Genomic DNA, 16360 nt, shown 5'->3' on the forward strand with positions numbered 1-16360 from the left:
AATCAAATATCTCAGTTTAATAGCTAAAACCATAAAACTCTGAAAAGATGACATAGGGAGAAATCTTCATGATCTTGGATCTGGTAAATATCTGACAAAAGTTTACTATACAGAAAATGTAAATAACTCTTAAAACTCAACAAGAAGCAACCCAACCAAAAGCGGGTGAAGGCAGCATGGGCAACATGGCGAAACCCTATCTGTATAAAAAAATACAAAAATTAGCCAGGCATGGTGGCGTGTGCTGGGACTCAGGAGGCTGAGGCAGGAGGTATTGCTTGAGCCTGGGAAGCAGAGGTTGCGATGAGCCAAGGTTGCGCTAGTGCACTCCAGCCTGGGCGACAGAGTGAAACCACGTCTCAAAAAAAATAAATAAATAAATAAATAAATAAATAAATAAGAGTGGGGTGGGGAAAGGAATTTAATACACAGCTCTCCAAAGAAGATATACAGGTAGTCAATAAGCACACAAAAAATATCCTTGACATCATTATTCATTAGGAAAATGCAAATCAAAACCACAATGAGATACCACTTCTTATCTACTAGTATGGCTATTGCTTTTTTAAAAAGGAAAATGACATGTAACCCAACAATGTTATTCCTAGATATATACCCAAGAAATGGGAGAACAGGAACATAAATGTTTATATCAGCATTATTCACAACAGCCAACACGTAGAAGCAATCCAAGTGTCCACCAATCAACAAACAAAATGTGGGATATATACAAACAAAAATATACATATAATAGAACACTGTTCAGCCACAAAAGGAACAACATTCTGATACATACTACAACATGGAAGAGCCCTGAGAACATGCTAAGTGAAATACAACAGACACAAAAGGACAAATATCATATAAGAGATACCTAGAATAGGTAGTCATAGAGTCAGAAGGTAGAACAGAGGGCAATGTAGAGTTGTTGCTTAATGGGTACAGTTTCTGTTTGGGGTGATAAAAAATTCTGGAGACGGATGGGGTGGTGATGATTAGGTAACAATGTGGCTATTATGTTCGTGAATTTTAACACTTAAAAATAGCAAATTTGATATTATGTATAGTTTATCACCATAAAAAAAGACCATCTGAAAACACAATCTATCAACAATCATCATTTAAGAGGTATCTTAAATTTCACATTTGTTGAAAACCACATCTATCAAAAGAAAAAATAACAGCAAGGAAATGTGGGGTAGAAAATGAGACTTAGGTCACGTTCTTCTCTTCTTGTCTGCTGCATTCAAAAGTGGAAGGTGGTACAAATACAGAAGGGGCACTAGCAGGTGTCTTTAAGTTCCGGATATTGAGGCCTCAAGATTACCGAAACATGTGAGAGTTAGGAACTTTGGATAAGCTGGATTTGTGGCAAACTAACACTTAATTGAAAGTCATCCACAATGATCCAGCATTATCTGTGTCTTTATTCAGTAACAACGGATTTAATTTAGATCCATTTGGTAAAGCAGTGATTCTTTTATTTATTTGAGACAGAGTCTTGCTCCTGTTACCTAGGCTGGAGTGCAACGGTGCAATCCTGGCTCACTGCAACCTCTGCCTCCTGGGTTCAAGCGATTCTCCTGCCTCAGCCTCCCGAATAGCTGGGATTACAGGCACCCGCCACCAAGCCCGGCTAATTTTTTTGTTATTTTTAGTAGAGACAGGGTTTCACCATGTTGGCTAGGCTGGTCTTGAACTCCTGACCTCAGGTGATCCACCCACCTCTACCCCCAAAGTGCTAGGATTACAGACGTGAGCCACCAACCCCTGCCAGTAGTGACTCTTAATCAAGGTGTGTTTCCGAAATCATTTGGGGAGTCTTTTCAATCTATACATTCCAACCCAGAGGTAATAAATCAGAGAGCACAGACATCAATAAATCTAGTGCCAAAAGTACAGTGTATTATCTTAAAAATTAGTCAAATTCAAGTCCACTTACTTTTTTTTTTTTTTTGAGACGGAGTTTCGCTCTTGTTGTCCAGGCTGGAGTACAACTGTGCAATCTTGGCTCACTGCAACCTCTGCCTCCTGGGTTCAAGTGATTCTCCTGCCTCAGCCTCCTGAGTAGCTAGGATTACAGGTGCTGTCACCACGCCTGGCTAATCCACTTACATTTCTAACAATGTTTGATAAAACAAATTTTAGCCCGGCATGGTGGCTCACACCTGTAATCCCAGCACTCGGGGAGGCCAAGGCGGATGGATCACCTGAGGTCAGGAGTTCAATACAAGCCTGGCCAACATGGCGAAACCCCATCTCTACTAAAAACACAAAAATTAGCCAGGTGTGGTGACAGGCACCTGTAATCCCAGCTACTTGGGAGGCTGAGGAATGAGAGGAGGCCAAGGTTACAGTGAGCCAAGATTGTGCCACTGCATTCCAGCCTGGGGCACAGAGCAAGACTCTGTCTTCAAAACAAAAACCAAAAATAACCCAATTCTAACATTCCAGAAAATGATAAACTGTCTTTTGAGGGTCAGGAAAATAGCTTTTACTTATATTTAACTTTCCTGATTCACCAATCCCATGTTCTAATTTTTGTTTCTTAAGTGTGAAATTCTAGTAGTAATAGCTACCATGAAATAAGGAAGTAGTTTGGAATTTAAATAAATAATAAATTAGTAGAACCAATATAGAATAATTTAAAAGAAAAAGAGAATTACATAGAAACAGAAGTGTTTCTGTGATGAAGATGTAAACAGCCTTAATCTCATGATTCTCAATTTAATTAAATGAGAAACTTACCCTGTCATTCATTAGCAGATCTTTCACAATAAAATTTGCTACAACAGATTTCATTGGGGAAGCAAACTGATCTGGTGCTAACATAGAAATGTGGCCCAATGAAACTAATGGAGTTATAAGTTGTTCTGGCACATCAGCATTCAGACTCCTACTGAGTGGCTATAAAAATAAAATAGACAAAATTACCAATTTGTTTGATAAATATCTAGACACTCTACTGAAACAGTACATTTTCCTGAGTCCTTCTGAATTTATCATGCCCAAACCAATCTTCTCTAATATGATCATAACTAACTTCAACCACGTCAAGACATCTGGTTCTTAATTCACCTACTAAAATTTAGCAAGATTGAAAGAATGTAGAAAAAAGATAAAAGAAAAAATAAAATCCAACAAAAAGAAGTTTAAAAAAAAAACATTTTTGCTTCATCAAATCAGCATTATTTTTGACTAATCTACAACAACAGATTTGCTATACTGGTGGATTTCTTACCCTGTGGAGCATTTTAAATGACCTTAAATCATACAAAGTAAGAGTTCACTGGGTTTTGGTCACACTATCTCCCATTTATGATAATAGGAATACATTTCTAATAGTAAAATCAGGCCAGTCATTCTATGTAAAAAAAAGGGAAACAGGATTAATTTTCAGGTAGGGTTCTTAGGTACTTTAAACTGGATTGTTCAAAATTATCTACTAATACTTTCCGAGGATAAATGCACCACTGAACCAATAAGGCTAAAATTAAGTAAAATGTTGTAACATAAACACGTAAGGCCAGGTGTGGTGGCTCATGTGTGTAATCCTAGCACTTTGAAAAGCTGAAGTGGGTGGATCGCTTCAGTCCAGGAGTTTGAGACCAGCCTGGGCAACATGGCAAAACCCCATCTCTATAAAAAATCCAAAAATTAGCTGGGCATGGTGGTGGTGCCTGTACTCTCAGCTACTTGGGAGGCTGAGGCAGGAGGACTGCTTGAACCTAGGAGTTCGGGGCTGCAGTGAGCAGAGACTGCATCACTGTACTCCAGCATTGGTGAGAAAGTGAAACTTTATCTCAAAAACAAACTCAAAAACAAACAAAAACCACAAAACCCTTCAAAATGAGATGTTTGAACATATAATCTGATCTACAGGCCGGGAATGCAGTACCACATAAAATAGACAGAATCCTTGCTCACAAGGAATTTATAGTCTAAGGTAGGACTTCATATAAACAGCTTTAAAAAATCTAGCTTCCATCTTCATCAAACTATAGAGCTTAAAAAACAAAGACCAATATAAACACAACCTACATATTAGATATACCTCAAAAATCTGTGCAAGCTGGACTTCTTTATTTGTGAATATGGCGTGTATACAGTGCACAGCCTGTTTTGCTTGGTGTGGAGTACCTCTCTTTGCTTTTTGATGTAAAATGGGAATTAAGGTCCTGCAAAAAATAATACAGTTTTTTTTTTTTTTTTCTTAAACCCATAAACCAACAAGTATTCCTGTGGCTGACGTCCACTTCCCCTATATGGATGGATGCTGGTAGAGAAGGCTCTCTTAAAAATTATCTGATCTAAAGAAAGTCATAAAAAAGCTCCCTCTCTGCCCCCAAGTATAAACCAAGAAATACAATGCCTCAAGAAAAAGCCTGCTTCAGGAGACAATTTTTATTTTAAAGCTACCTCACAAATATGCAAAATAACAAGCAACCCTTAATTCATAATCTAAAGCTTACCCCATGACATATTTTTGCATTTACCTTCTAAGTAGGATATTGCTAATTTTTCAATTCCCTTTTATAATCCCCTTCAGTTATTTCAAAGTAGCTATGGAAAGAGAGTAGCAAAAGGCCAAGTTGTATTAAACAGCTGAAATAATATTAGTGAAAGAAAGTATGCAAAGATACAGCTACATATATATCAATAGAATGGCAATAAAAATATCTAACTATTATGCGCCAGGCACCATTCTAGGTATTCCGCATGGATTAATTCAACTAATGTTCACATCCACCCAAAGAAGACTATTATAGTCATTACACAGATGAGAAAATTAAAGCACAAAGATGTTATTTAAGCCTACTAAGATGACGAAGCTAGGAAACTGGGAGTTGGGATTTGAAAATTAGCATTTCTTTCAAAATCCATATACTTAACCTCTACACTGACAATGAAGAGTAAACTAAAACAGTCTTCTTTTAGGATGACGGAAAAACCTAAAGCATTCTTCAAAAATTAAATGTTGATGACATGAAAAAACATTAGGTAGAACGAAGAAAATAGTGTGCATATATGAACTTACAAAAAATAGACAAATACATCTAATAGATGAACATTCATAGAAAGTATATATATCAAATGTTAATGGTGACTATTTCGTTATATTTTTTCTAGTTTCAGTTTGCTACGATGAACATAAGTATTTTCATAATCAGAAGAAAATTGATAAAGCAAAACAAACATTTAAGGAAAGATATTTGTCATATATTTAATGTTATTAGAGAAGAGCCTAATTTATAGATTATAAAGTTAGTGGTATCAAATCCAAGGGTGACAATGCCCTCTTATGATTATGGAAGGCTAGACATGAAACCTATACTGCAGCCTCCAGGCCATGCACCTTAACCAAAAATGGGAACATATGCTAGTTGGTATAAGTCTGATCTGACATTTATAAATATGCCTGAAGTTTGCCTCTATGGACTTTGGAATTATGAGATAGGGATGCCCATGACCAAAAAGACTTCCTTGACTGAGTACTGACTATGCTTCTAAATGGAAGATGTCTTTCCTCTCTCCTATCTGTTTAGTCTTTCACCATTCCATTTACCAGACTGAGATTTTTATAACACTGGTGAATGACAAAGGAAGATAGTTTCAATCAAACTGTTGTTAAACATATTATTATTATTAGCCAAATAAAATAATACAGAAAGTCAACTTTAACCTTTCTTCTTGTTTTTTCTAGAGCAGTATAATCCAGTGATGCCATCAGAGTTGTGCTTTTCTGCTTTCCAGTGATTATCTCCTTTCTTCTCCATTAGTCTTATGAATAAAGTATTTTATTCCTCACATCCAAAGTTAACTCTTCCACCTATACTCATTTTCAACTGTTTCCTTTGGGGTAGAATTCCTCTAAGAATAGATCCTTTGCCTTAAAAAAATGTATAGGATTTCCTCCCTTGAAAAACTCATCAAAAACTATCCTATTGTGTCAGTGATCTTTTTTTTTTATAACGTATAAAGTTTATTATTTCTAGTCTATAAACTCCTTGAGGGCAGGGACTGATTGTGGTAACTTTTTATTATTAGCCAGAACAATGTGGAGAATGAAGAGAATGTACAATGGACACTGAATTATTTCACAAGTTAAACTATTAGCTCACAAATTTAATAAAAACTTGAGGAGACCACTTGCCCTATGATTATCATGTGAAGAAAATGGTATGTAGTTGAATATACCCTGAACTAACTGCAAATATCCTGAACATATGATTCAACAGCCATTTGCAGTGTACTTTTTCCTTCAAAAGATGTCTTCTGCATATTTTAAGTCTAAATATAACATCTCAGCACAAGTTTCACCTTAACCTTTATAAGATGCCAAAGTGAACTATTTGCCCCATTTTTTGGTAGGATAGCAAAGTGACAGTTACTGAATTTATAACCCATTTATAGAAAAAAAGATGAATATACATGGATTAGAAAGACATTAATCATAAATATAATAAAACACTAAATTCTGTGGTAACTTTTGATTCTTAATATCTTAAAATAATTTTGTTATAAACAAACACGTAGTTTCAGTTTATTCTGCTGCCTACATTCTAATGGTGGGAGAGGGGAGTGAGACAAGGGAAAGACAAAACAGAGGAGGACACAGAAAAGTAGCTTCTAAATCAAAGTTGTCTTTCCTCCCTCCTATCTTCCTACACAGAAGGAAAACAATGATTTTATGGTTTCCACACTTAGAAACTTTTGTATTTACCATGGGAGAAAAAATGTACTCACGATCGTATCTGGGGAAGGTCTGTTTCTATTTTGTGACCTGTATTTCTAAAAATTTGAATAGCAGCTTCTGCTACCTTGTCATCCTCCATTCTTAGGCACTGTAACAAGGACTCATATGTCTCTGCAGAGTGGAACGAGGTAGGATGTGTAAAAGACAGAACCTGAAAAAATAGATACAGCTTTAGAAGTACAGACAATAGTTTTAATCCATTAAAAAAGAATTACTTCCTGCCAAAAAAAAAAAAAAATTCTGGGGTAAATATGCTAGCTACACAGAATAGAGATACATCTTCTAGCCGTCCTTGCAGTTAGTTATGGCTAATTAGACATTATCAGAAATACTGTATGGTGTGGTAGCTTCCAGTTATTTCTTGACACAACTGACAGCCTTTGTCCTATTTTCTTCTTCACCTCTTAGTCTACTCTGCTACTTAGAATACAAAACACATGGCTCCTTTTTTATGGAATGTGATTTACAATATTAATAACTATTATCAGTTTATAAATATATTGTATTTAGGTGAAGGAATGCTTACTTGAAATAAAACCTCCATACGTAATGACTCAATATTTGTGTAATGTAAACAAAATGCTAACTCAGAGCTTTCTTTGACTGGCAAAAAGATAATCTATGAGAAATTTTTTTTTCTTTTTTTGAGACAGGATTTTACACTGTCTCCTAGGCTAGAGTGCGGTGGAACGTCACAGCTCACTGGGGTCTCAACCTCCCACCTCAGTCTCCTGAGCTGAGGCTACAGGTGCACCACCATGCCCGGCTAAATTTTTTTGTTTTTTTGTAGAGATGAGGTCTAGCTATGTTGCCCAGGCTGGTCTCCAACTCCTGTGCTCAAGAGATCTTCCTGCCTTGGCCTTGGCTGGGATTACAGGCGTAAACCATTGTACCCAGCCAAGAAAATACCTCAAGTGAAATCTATCACTCAACATAATTATCAACAAAGAAGCCACCATTGTGAACTTTTAATTATGATTACAATATATAATTATTCCCTTATTATGACACAAGCACGAGCCTGTCCTTAAATAACTTTTAGCAAGTTAGATACATGTCTAAAGAGTTAACCTTCCATAAAGTAGAAACAATTCAGTTAGTGTAGTATCAAGATTAGGGATGAAAATAGAGAAGCAGGGAGAAAGGGGAATGAGCAGGTGGTCTTCATTAATTTTTCAATAAGCACTTATTTAATGGTCATTAAGTGCAGACACTGTGTCTCATTTGGCAAGGTTTGGAGTGATAATATTTACTTATGTGGTTTTAATTACTTACAGAAAATTGGAGAATTAAATTAGAAAAATGTAATAAAAACCAATCTATTGGCCGGGTGCGGTGGCTCATGCCTGTAATCCCAGCACTTTGGGAGGCTGAAGCGGGCTGATCATGAGGTCAGGAGATCGAGACCATCCTGGCTAACATGGTGAAACCCCGTCTCTTCTAAAGATACAAAAAAAATTAGCCAGGCGTGGTGGCAGGAGCCTGTAGTCCCGGCTACTTGGAAGGCTGAGGCAGGAGAATGGTGTGAACCCAGGAGGCAGAGCTTGCAGTGAGCCGAGATCGTGCCACTGCACTCCAGCCTGGGCGACAGAGCAAGACTCCGTCTCAAGAAAAAAAAAAAAAAAAAAAAGCAATCTATTAAAAAATGTTACCTTAAAGGTGGTTTCACTTTTAAAACAACTTAAAAATACAACTCAATTACTAAAAACATAATTAAAATCTTATTCATGAGGCATTATATCAATTCTATCAATGAAATGATTTTTTTTTCTTTTCTTTTTAGATAGTCTCACTCTGATGCCAAGCTGGAGTGCAGTGGCGCAATCTCAGCTCACTGCAACCTCCACCTCCCGGGTTCCAGTGATTCTCCTGCCTCAGCCTCTGAAGTAGCTGTGACTACAGGTGTGTGCCACCACGTCCAGCTAATTTTTGTATTTTTAGTAGAGACAGGGTTTTCCCATGTTGGCCAGGATGGTCTCGATCTCTTGACCTTGTGATCTGCCCGCCTTGGCCTCCCAAAATGCTGGTGTTACAGGCAAGAGCCGCAGAGCCCAGCTCAATGAAATGATATTTAAGACCCTCGGAATATGATCCCATCATTCTTTTTCTATCTAACATCGACTGCACTGGTTTGTCTCTTCTCCTGTATGTCACAGTGGTATCATGTCTCTTTGCCTTCAATTTCTTCCCTTTTACTCAATCCAATGAACGCTCTATCAAGGGCTGCAGCTGGTTGTAAGCCAGGTTAAAAGCCCGTGACACTACCTTTCTTACCCAGTGGCACTCGACAATCTGGAACCAACCTTGTCTCCCATCATTCCCCAAAGCACCCCTTTTTTCTAGTCATGCCAGTCTCCCAAGAATCCCACAAATATACCAAGAAATACTCCCTTTAATGATGATATTCCCTCCTCTAGATTTAGTCACATACCCTGGTCCACAAAGTCTAAAGTCACATCTTGCTATCACTAAGTTAAGAATAGGCTGTACAGTAATCACTACCAAGCATAGAAGGCATGGAAATGATAAACAGTGAAACAAATATTAATTTATAATGTAAAATAATTATATTATGATGTAAAAACATTACTTTTACATAATCTGATTTCCAACACAAGTTTTAAATCTTTCAAATAGTTTCCTGTGAAATAAGCCTGACTCTTGCATATCCTGAAGGGAAGGCAAATTATGACCCCATGGAAATACACGGCAACAAAACTGTTTCAAAAATACCTTAAGAAGTTCAAGTCCTGAACGGATAGCTGTATCTGGACTTACACCCTCCTCTTCATCATCTGCTGTCCCCTCTATTGATTTATTCATCAATTTCACTAGTGCACTATAAAAAGAAGAAAATATAAATCAGTATACTACTAGAGTAGTAACTATATCCTAATTACACTGTGACAGAACATATATAGAACCTTAAAATATTAAATTCAAAGGAGTTTCTGTGGGGGAAAAAAGTTCAATCTTATCCCCTACTTGATAACTAAATTTCTACTTAGTTTATCCCCCTAAAAAACTTAATGAATAAGAGTAACTCTTCTAAAAAATAACAAAACTAAAATTAAATGACACAACACTCTGGTAATATATTCAGATAGGTAATTTTATATTCATTTCCATATACACAGAGATCATTTTCAGTTTTAAGAAAAATAATAATATAGTAGTTGCTAAGTGGGCAATGACAATTGACTCAAAAAAATACAAATAATAAACATACACATGGACAAATGAATTAATCACTGGTAATTTACTGAATCAGTAACTTTATTTCTATAAACTTATAGCAAAGAAGCAAGTCATCAGAAGCATCATGCTATATTTATAAAGATTCATTAATTAGAAACAATTTAATTGTCAAAAATTAAGGAATTAGTTTTTCAAAACACCTACCACCAGGAAATAGAATATTATCTGGTCAATAAAAATCAGATGATGTAGCAACATGGTACTATTTTAAGTAAAAACAAATGTGACTTCTGGTTTTGAGATCAGTAAACTGAAGAAGATACTACCCTATTATGAGAACATTTAATTATTATTACAAATGTACAAGACAAGATTTTGGTTAATTTTTTTTCCTTTGGTGTTACGTCAAAGCATTCATTAAAAAAAATTTAAGTACCAAATATGCATAGGATGCAGACGTTGAAATTCTTTTCACTTATAAAAAATTAACAAAAATTATAAATATTCATGGGGTACACGGTGATGTTTCCAGACATATAATGCATGGTGATCAGATCAGGATAATTAGCACATCCATTATCTTAAACACTTATAATTTCTTTGTGTTGGGAACATTCAATATTGTCCTAGCTATTTGAAACTATGTTTTGTTAACTATAGTCATCCTACTGTGCTATGGAACACTAGAATTCATCCGCCCATCTAGCTGTGATTTTGTATCCTTTTTTTGTAATTTTGTATCTCTCCCTAATCCTCCCTTCCCACTACCTTTTCCAGCCTCTTGTTTCCTCTGTTCTATTCTTTGCTTCTGAGAGATCTACTTTTTTTTTAGCTTCCACCTACCACTGAGAACATGTGGTATTTAACTTCCTGTTTCTGGCTCATTTCACTTAACATAATGTCCTCCAATGCCATTCATACTGCTGCAAATAACAGCATTTCATTCTTTTTTTATGGCCAAATAGTATTCCATTTATCTATGTACCATATTTTTTTACCCATTCATTCCTTGGACACAGGGTGATTCCAAATCTTGGCTATTGTCCATAATGCTGCAATAATAACGGGTATACAGATATCCCTGATAAACTTATTTCTTTTGGATATATACCTAGTAGTGGGATTGCTGGATCATATGGTAGTTGTATTTTTTAGTTTTTTTCTGAGGACCCTCCATACCGTTCTCCATAATGGCTGTACTAACCTTACAGATGTTGAAGTTTAAACTAAGTTTAGCACTTACTTTCCTTTCCCCTCTTACATCACAAGAATTATTTTAAAGTTCATTATCTTCAGTTAATCTGATAACATTAAAAAAACAAATTGCTGTATATGTGTATAAAAATTAACTTAAAGTATAATATACCACATAATTCCCTGAATTCAAATGTACAACTCAATGGTTTTTACTATATTCACAGGGTTGTACTACCTAACTATAGAACATCCCATCACTATCCTAAGTCAAACGCTTACCTGTTAGCAGAACTCATTCACCATTACTCCCTCCAGCCCTAAGCCTTTACTAATCTATTTTCTCCCCTATACACTTGCCTATTCTGAACATTTCCTATTAATGAAATCATACAATTTCATAGGGTTTGGCTGTGTTATCACTCAAATCTCACTTTGAACTGTAATAAGCCCCACATGCCAAGGGCGGGGCCAGGTAGATAATTGAACATGGGGGCAGTTTCCTCCATATTGTTCTCGTGGTACTGAATAAATCTCAGGAGATCTGATGGTTTTATAAAGGGGATTTCCCCTGCACATACTCTCTTGCCTGTCACAATGTAAGATGTCCCTTTGCCCTTGTCTTCCGCCATGATTGTGAGGCCCCCCCAACCACATGGAACTGCAAGTTCATTAAAACCTCTTTCCTTTATAAATTACCCAGTCTGGGTGACAGAGCCAGACTCTGTCTCAAAAATAAATAAATAAATAAATAAATAAATAAATAAATAAATAAATAAAACAAAATAAAAATGTAAAAATCTGAATTTGCATTTCCGAAATGAGTATTAATACTAACTGTCCTGCCGGGCGCAGTGGCTCACGCTTGTAATCCCAGCACTTTGGGAGGCCGAGGCGGGCGGATCATGAGGTCAGGAGATCGAGACCACGGTGAAACCCCGTCTCTACTAAAAATACAAAAAAAAAAAAATTAGCCGGGCGTGGTGGCGGGTGCCTGTAGTCCCAGCTACTCGGAGAGGCTGAGGCAGGAGAATGGCGTGAACCCGGGAGGCGGAGCTTGCAGTGAGCCGAGATTGCGCCACTGCACTCCAGCCTGGGCGACAGAGCGAAACTCCGTCTCAAAAAAAAAAAAAAAAAAAAAAAAAAAACAACTAACTGTCCTTTCTTGTGCTTATTTACCATCTTAACTAGTACCTGTTCAAATATGCCCATTTTAAAACTGAGTCATCTGTCTTATTGAGTAGTCAGAGTTCCTTATATAGCCTGGATATAATCCTTTACCAAATACATGCTTTTCAAGTATTTTCTCCCAGTCTGTGGCTATTATGTTCCCTCTAAGAAATCTTTGCCTATCCTATATGTTTTCTGGAAATTCTAGCTCTGACTTTGTATTTTAAAGATTCATTCAATTTGAGAAAATTATTCCAAATTGAGCTTCTTATTAAGAAATCCTACTAAACATTGCTTGAATTTAACAAAATTACAAGTGTGTTTCAAAAAAATTTATAAATATGTACATACATGTGATAGGTTCCATGCACACGATTATTTAATGAGTATTTATTAACTACCCGTCATGTGCCAAGTCTTATGGTCTACCTGAGAATACAGTATGAAATGAGAGACATAATCTCTGCTATCATTGTAATGTTGGTAATCACCAGTATGTGTCAAGGAGCTATAAGCGAAAGACCAAAGTCTTCAAACCAGGTTCACAGTCCTTCCTCTTATATTTTTCCTCTTTTATAAATTAAATAAATAATATATATTTCACAGGGCCATCATGATGCAAAAGATGATCTCAACTGCCTCTTCAAAACTGCTTGGGAAGTCTATGCTATACAACCACTGTTACAAATCTTCACCATTCTAACCGAAGTCTTCATCTTTAACGGAAGGGAGAGTAGTAATGGAAGCCTTGAGTGAAAACTCTTCTAATTTTCCATACCTATCTTCTAACCTCCTCTAATTTGTGTGTATTATTTTGTCATGTCATAGGTTAAGATGTCCTTCTTCCTGCTCTGCTTCCTTAGGAATGCTGCTCCCTCATACCTATATTCCCCTTCTCTTATCTGCAATCTGTCTTCTTTTCAACTAGCATCTTAAAAAAAAAAAAAAAAAAAAAAAGATGGAGTTTCACTCTTTTTGCCCAGGCTGGAGTGCAATGGCGCGATCTCAGCTCACTGCAACTTCTGTCCCCCAGGTTCAAGTGATTCTCATGCCTCAGCCTCCCGAGTAGCTGAAATTACAGGCACGCACCACCATTCCTGGCTAATTTTTGTATTTTTAGTAGATATGGGGTTTCACCATGTTGGCCAAGCTGGTGTTGAACTCCTGACTGCAGGTGATCCGCCCACTTCGGCCTCCCAAAGTGTTGGGATTACAGGCATGAGCCACCGCGCCCAGCCTTCAGCTAGCACCTTTTCAAGGTATTTAAATATTCAAAATTATTTAGTCAAAAACAACAGCAGAAGATTCTTCTTCAAGCTTACTCCCTTTCCATCATCTTATTTTTCTGTTACTTTTCTTTTGAGGCTCAAACTCTGACTTTAGCCCAGTTTTTTTATTTTTGTCTTTTTTGGAGACACAGTCTCATTCTGTTGCCCAGGAGAGAGTGAAGTGCCGTGATCTCAGCTCACTGCAATCTCTGCTTCCTGGGCTCATTCTTCCACCTCAGCCTCCCACACACCTGGGACCACAGGTGCATGCCATGGTGTCCTGCTGATTTCTGCATTTTTGTAGAGATGGGGTTTTGCCATATTGCCTAGGCTGGTTTCTAACTCCTGGACTCAAGTGATCCACCCACCTCTGCCTCCCAAAGTGCTGGGATTACTGGCGTGAGTCACCACACCCAGCCTTCTCCTTTGCTTTTTTTTTTTTTTTTTTTGATACGGAGTCTCGCTCTGTCACCCAGGCTGGAGTGCAATAATGTGATCTTGGGTCACTGCAACCTCCACCTCCTAGGTTCAAGTGATTCTCCAGCCTCAGCCTCCTGAGTAGCTGGGATTACAGTTGCGTGCCACCACGTCAGGCTAATTTTTGTATTTTTAGTAGAGATGGGGTTTCACCATGTTGGTCAGGCTAGTCTCAAACTCCTGACCTTGTGATATGCCCGCCTCGGCCTCCCAAAGTGCTGGGATTACAGGTATGAGCCACCATGCCTGGCCCTCCTTTGCTTTTTATCTAAGATTGGTGCTGTCTACACTGATTGTCCCCACTGGTGCTGTCAATTTATCTCCTAAGCAGGGTTTAGAAGGGTGACAAGGCTATGTATCCCTTTAATATGCTCAAGCCTCAGTGTAGCCAAGTGGTACCTAGTGGCTTTCTATTGAGCTGGGCCAGTAAAAAACAGACTCAGCAGTCTTCTCTGCCTAAGTAACACTGATCACTTTCTCTGTGTACCATGACGTAGATGTTGGAAAGGACTGTCCTATGCCTTTCTGAATCCATGGCATTCTGGCTTTGTCCTTGCTACTGCACAGAAACTGCTCTGTTCATTGTGATTTTTTCCCATTTCCTAATCCATTCGATGATTCTTAGTATTTAATCAACTTCTGGATATCATCTAACCCCTTTAGCCCCTCTTTGGTTTCTCTGATAACACTCTTTCCCAATTTTCTGCTTTTGACTATGTCTGCTCAAAACTTAAAAAAAAATTTAAGTCCGTTGTCTTCTGCCAACCTCTTAATTGCTAATTTCCCTCAGGATTCAGTCCTCAACCTTTTCCTTTTTAAAATTTTACTTTCACCTGGGTTCCAGCCATCATTACAATGACTACTTCATTTTCATCTACTTCCTACAGACCATTACTAACTGTAGCACACATATGTCAAGGTGTATGGACATATGTATGGGGGGGAAATGGATTATATTTAGAATGATTTTATATTAACCCCAATCCTTTCTTTCAAAATTCTAGGCCAGGTGTGGTGGCTCATGCCTGAAATCGCAGCAATTTGGGAGGCCAAGGTGGGCAGATTGCTTGAGCACAGGAGCTTGAGACCAGCCTGGCCAAGATGGTGAAACCCTGCTCTACTAAAAATACAAAAAATTAGCCTAGCGTGGTGGCGCACACCTGTAGATCCAGCTACTCGGGAGGCTGAACCCGGGAGGCAGAGGTGGCAGTGAGCCGAGATCGTGACACTGCACACTCCAGCCAGGGTGACAGAGCAAGATTCCTTCTACAAAAAAAAAAAAAAAAAAAAAAAAAAAAAAAAAAAAGAAAGAAAGAAAGGAAAAGAAAAAGGAGAAGAGAAAAAAAACTTAGGCATGGTGGCTCATGCCTGAAATACCAGCACTTTAGGAGGCCAAGGTGGGCAGATCACTTGTGCCCAGGAGCTCAAAACCAGCCTGGGCAACATGGCAAAACTGCTTCTTCTACAAAAGAAATTTTAAAAAATTAGCTGAGCATGGTGACGCACACCTATAGTTCCACCTACTCAGGGGGCTCAGGTCTGAGATCGTTTGAGCCTACACAACAGTGAGCCAGGGTCGTGCATTTCAGCTGCATTTCAGCCTGGGCGACAGAGTGAGATCGTGTATCCAAAAAAGTAAAGAGAAAAATAAAAGAAAATCTTCATTAAAAAGGGCTGGGTATAGAGGCTCACGCCTGTAATCCCAACATTTTTGGAGGCCGAGGTGGGTGGATCGCTTAGGTCCAGGAGTTCGAGACCAGCCTGGACGGCATGGTGAAACCCTGTCTCTACCAAAACCAAAACAAAACAAACAAAAAACAAAACAAAAAAAACACCCTCACAAAATTAGCCAGTTGTGGTGGCATGTGCCTATGGTCCCATCTACTCTGGAAGCTGAGGGAGGAGCATCACCTGAGCCCAGGAGGTCAAGGCTGCAGTGAACTATGATCATGTCACTGTACTCCAGCCTGGGTGACACAGCAAGACCTTGTCTCAAAAAAAGAGAAAGAAAAAAAGTCAATTTTGATTTTTTTGTATGTTGAGAGATAAGAGATAGGGGTCTAGTTTCATTCTTCTGCTAATCAGTTTTCCCAGCACAATTTATTGTAGAGACTATCCTTTCCCTCCTTGTATGTTCTTGACACCTCTGTCAGAAATGAGCTGGCCGAAAAAGCACCAATATGTATCTGGGTTCTCAATTCTGTCCCTTTAGATGTGTCTAGTTTTTATGCCAGTATCATGTTGATTTGGTTACTGTAGTTTTGTAGTATATTTTAAAGTCAGGTAGTTTGATGGC

The 16360-nt window shown here is 37.9% G+C and overlaps 1 protein-coding gene across 2 annotated transcripts in view; it reads right to left on the reverse strand.

Moving 5' to 3' along the window:
• The window catches only part of PDS5A (PDS5 cohesin associated factor A), a 176315-nt gene that overhangs the window by 51168 nt on the left and 108787 nt on the right, over positions 1 to 16360 (reverse strand). For both annotated transcript variants that reach the window (XM_055246433.2, XM_063619784.1), the window contains exons 18-21: positions 9491 to 9596; positions 6748 to 6908; positions 4055 to 4178; positions 2749 to 2907 (exon numbers count right to left, since the gene is read on the reverse strand). In XM_055246433.2, the coding sequence (XP_055102408.1) occupies positions 2749 to 2907; positions 4055 to 4178; positions 6748 to 6908; positions 9491 to 9596 (550 nt within the window). The remainder of the gene's footprint in view (positions 1 to 2748; positions 2908 to 4054; positions 4179 to 6747; positions 6909 to 9490; positions 9597 to 16360) is intronic.

Source organism: Symphalangus syndactylus, chromosome 16 (assembly GCF_028878055.3).
Source record: "Symphalangus syndactylus isolate Jambi chromosome 16, NHGRI_mSymSyn1-v2.1_pri, whole genome shotgun sequence".
NCBI lineage: Eukaryota > Metazoa > Chordata > Mammalia > Primates > Hylobatidae > Symphalangus > Symphalangus syndactylus.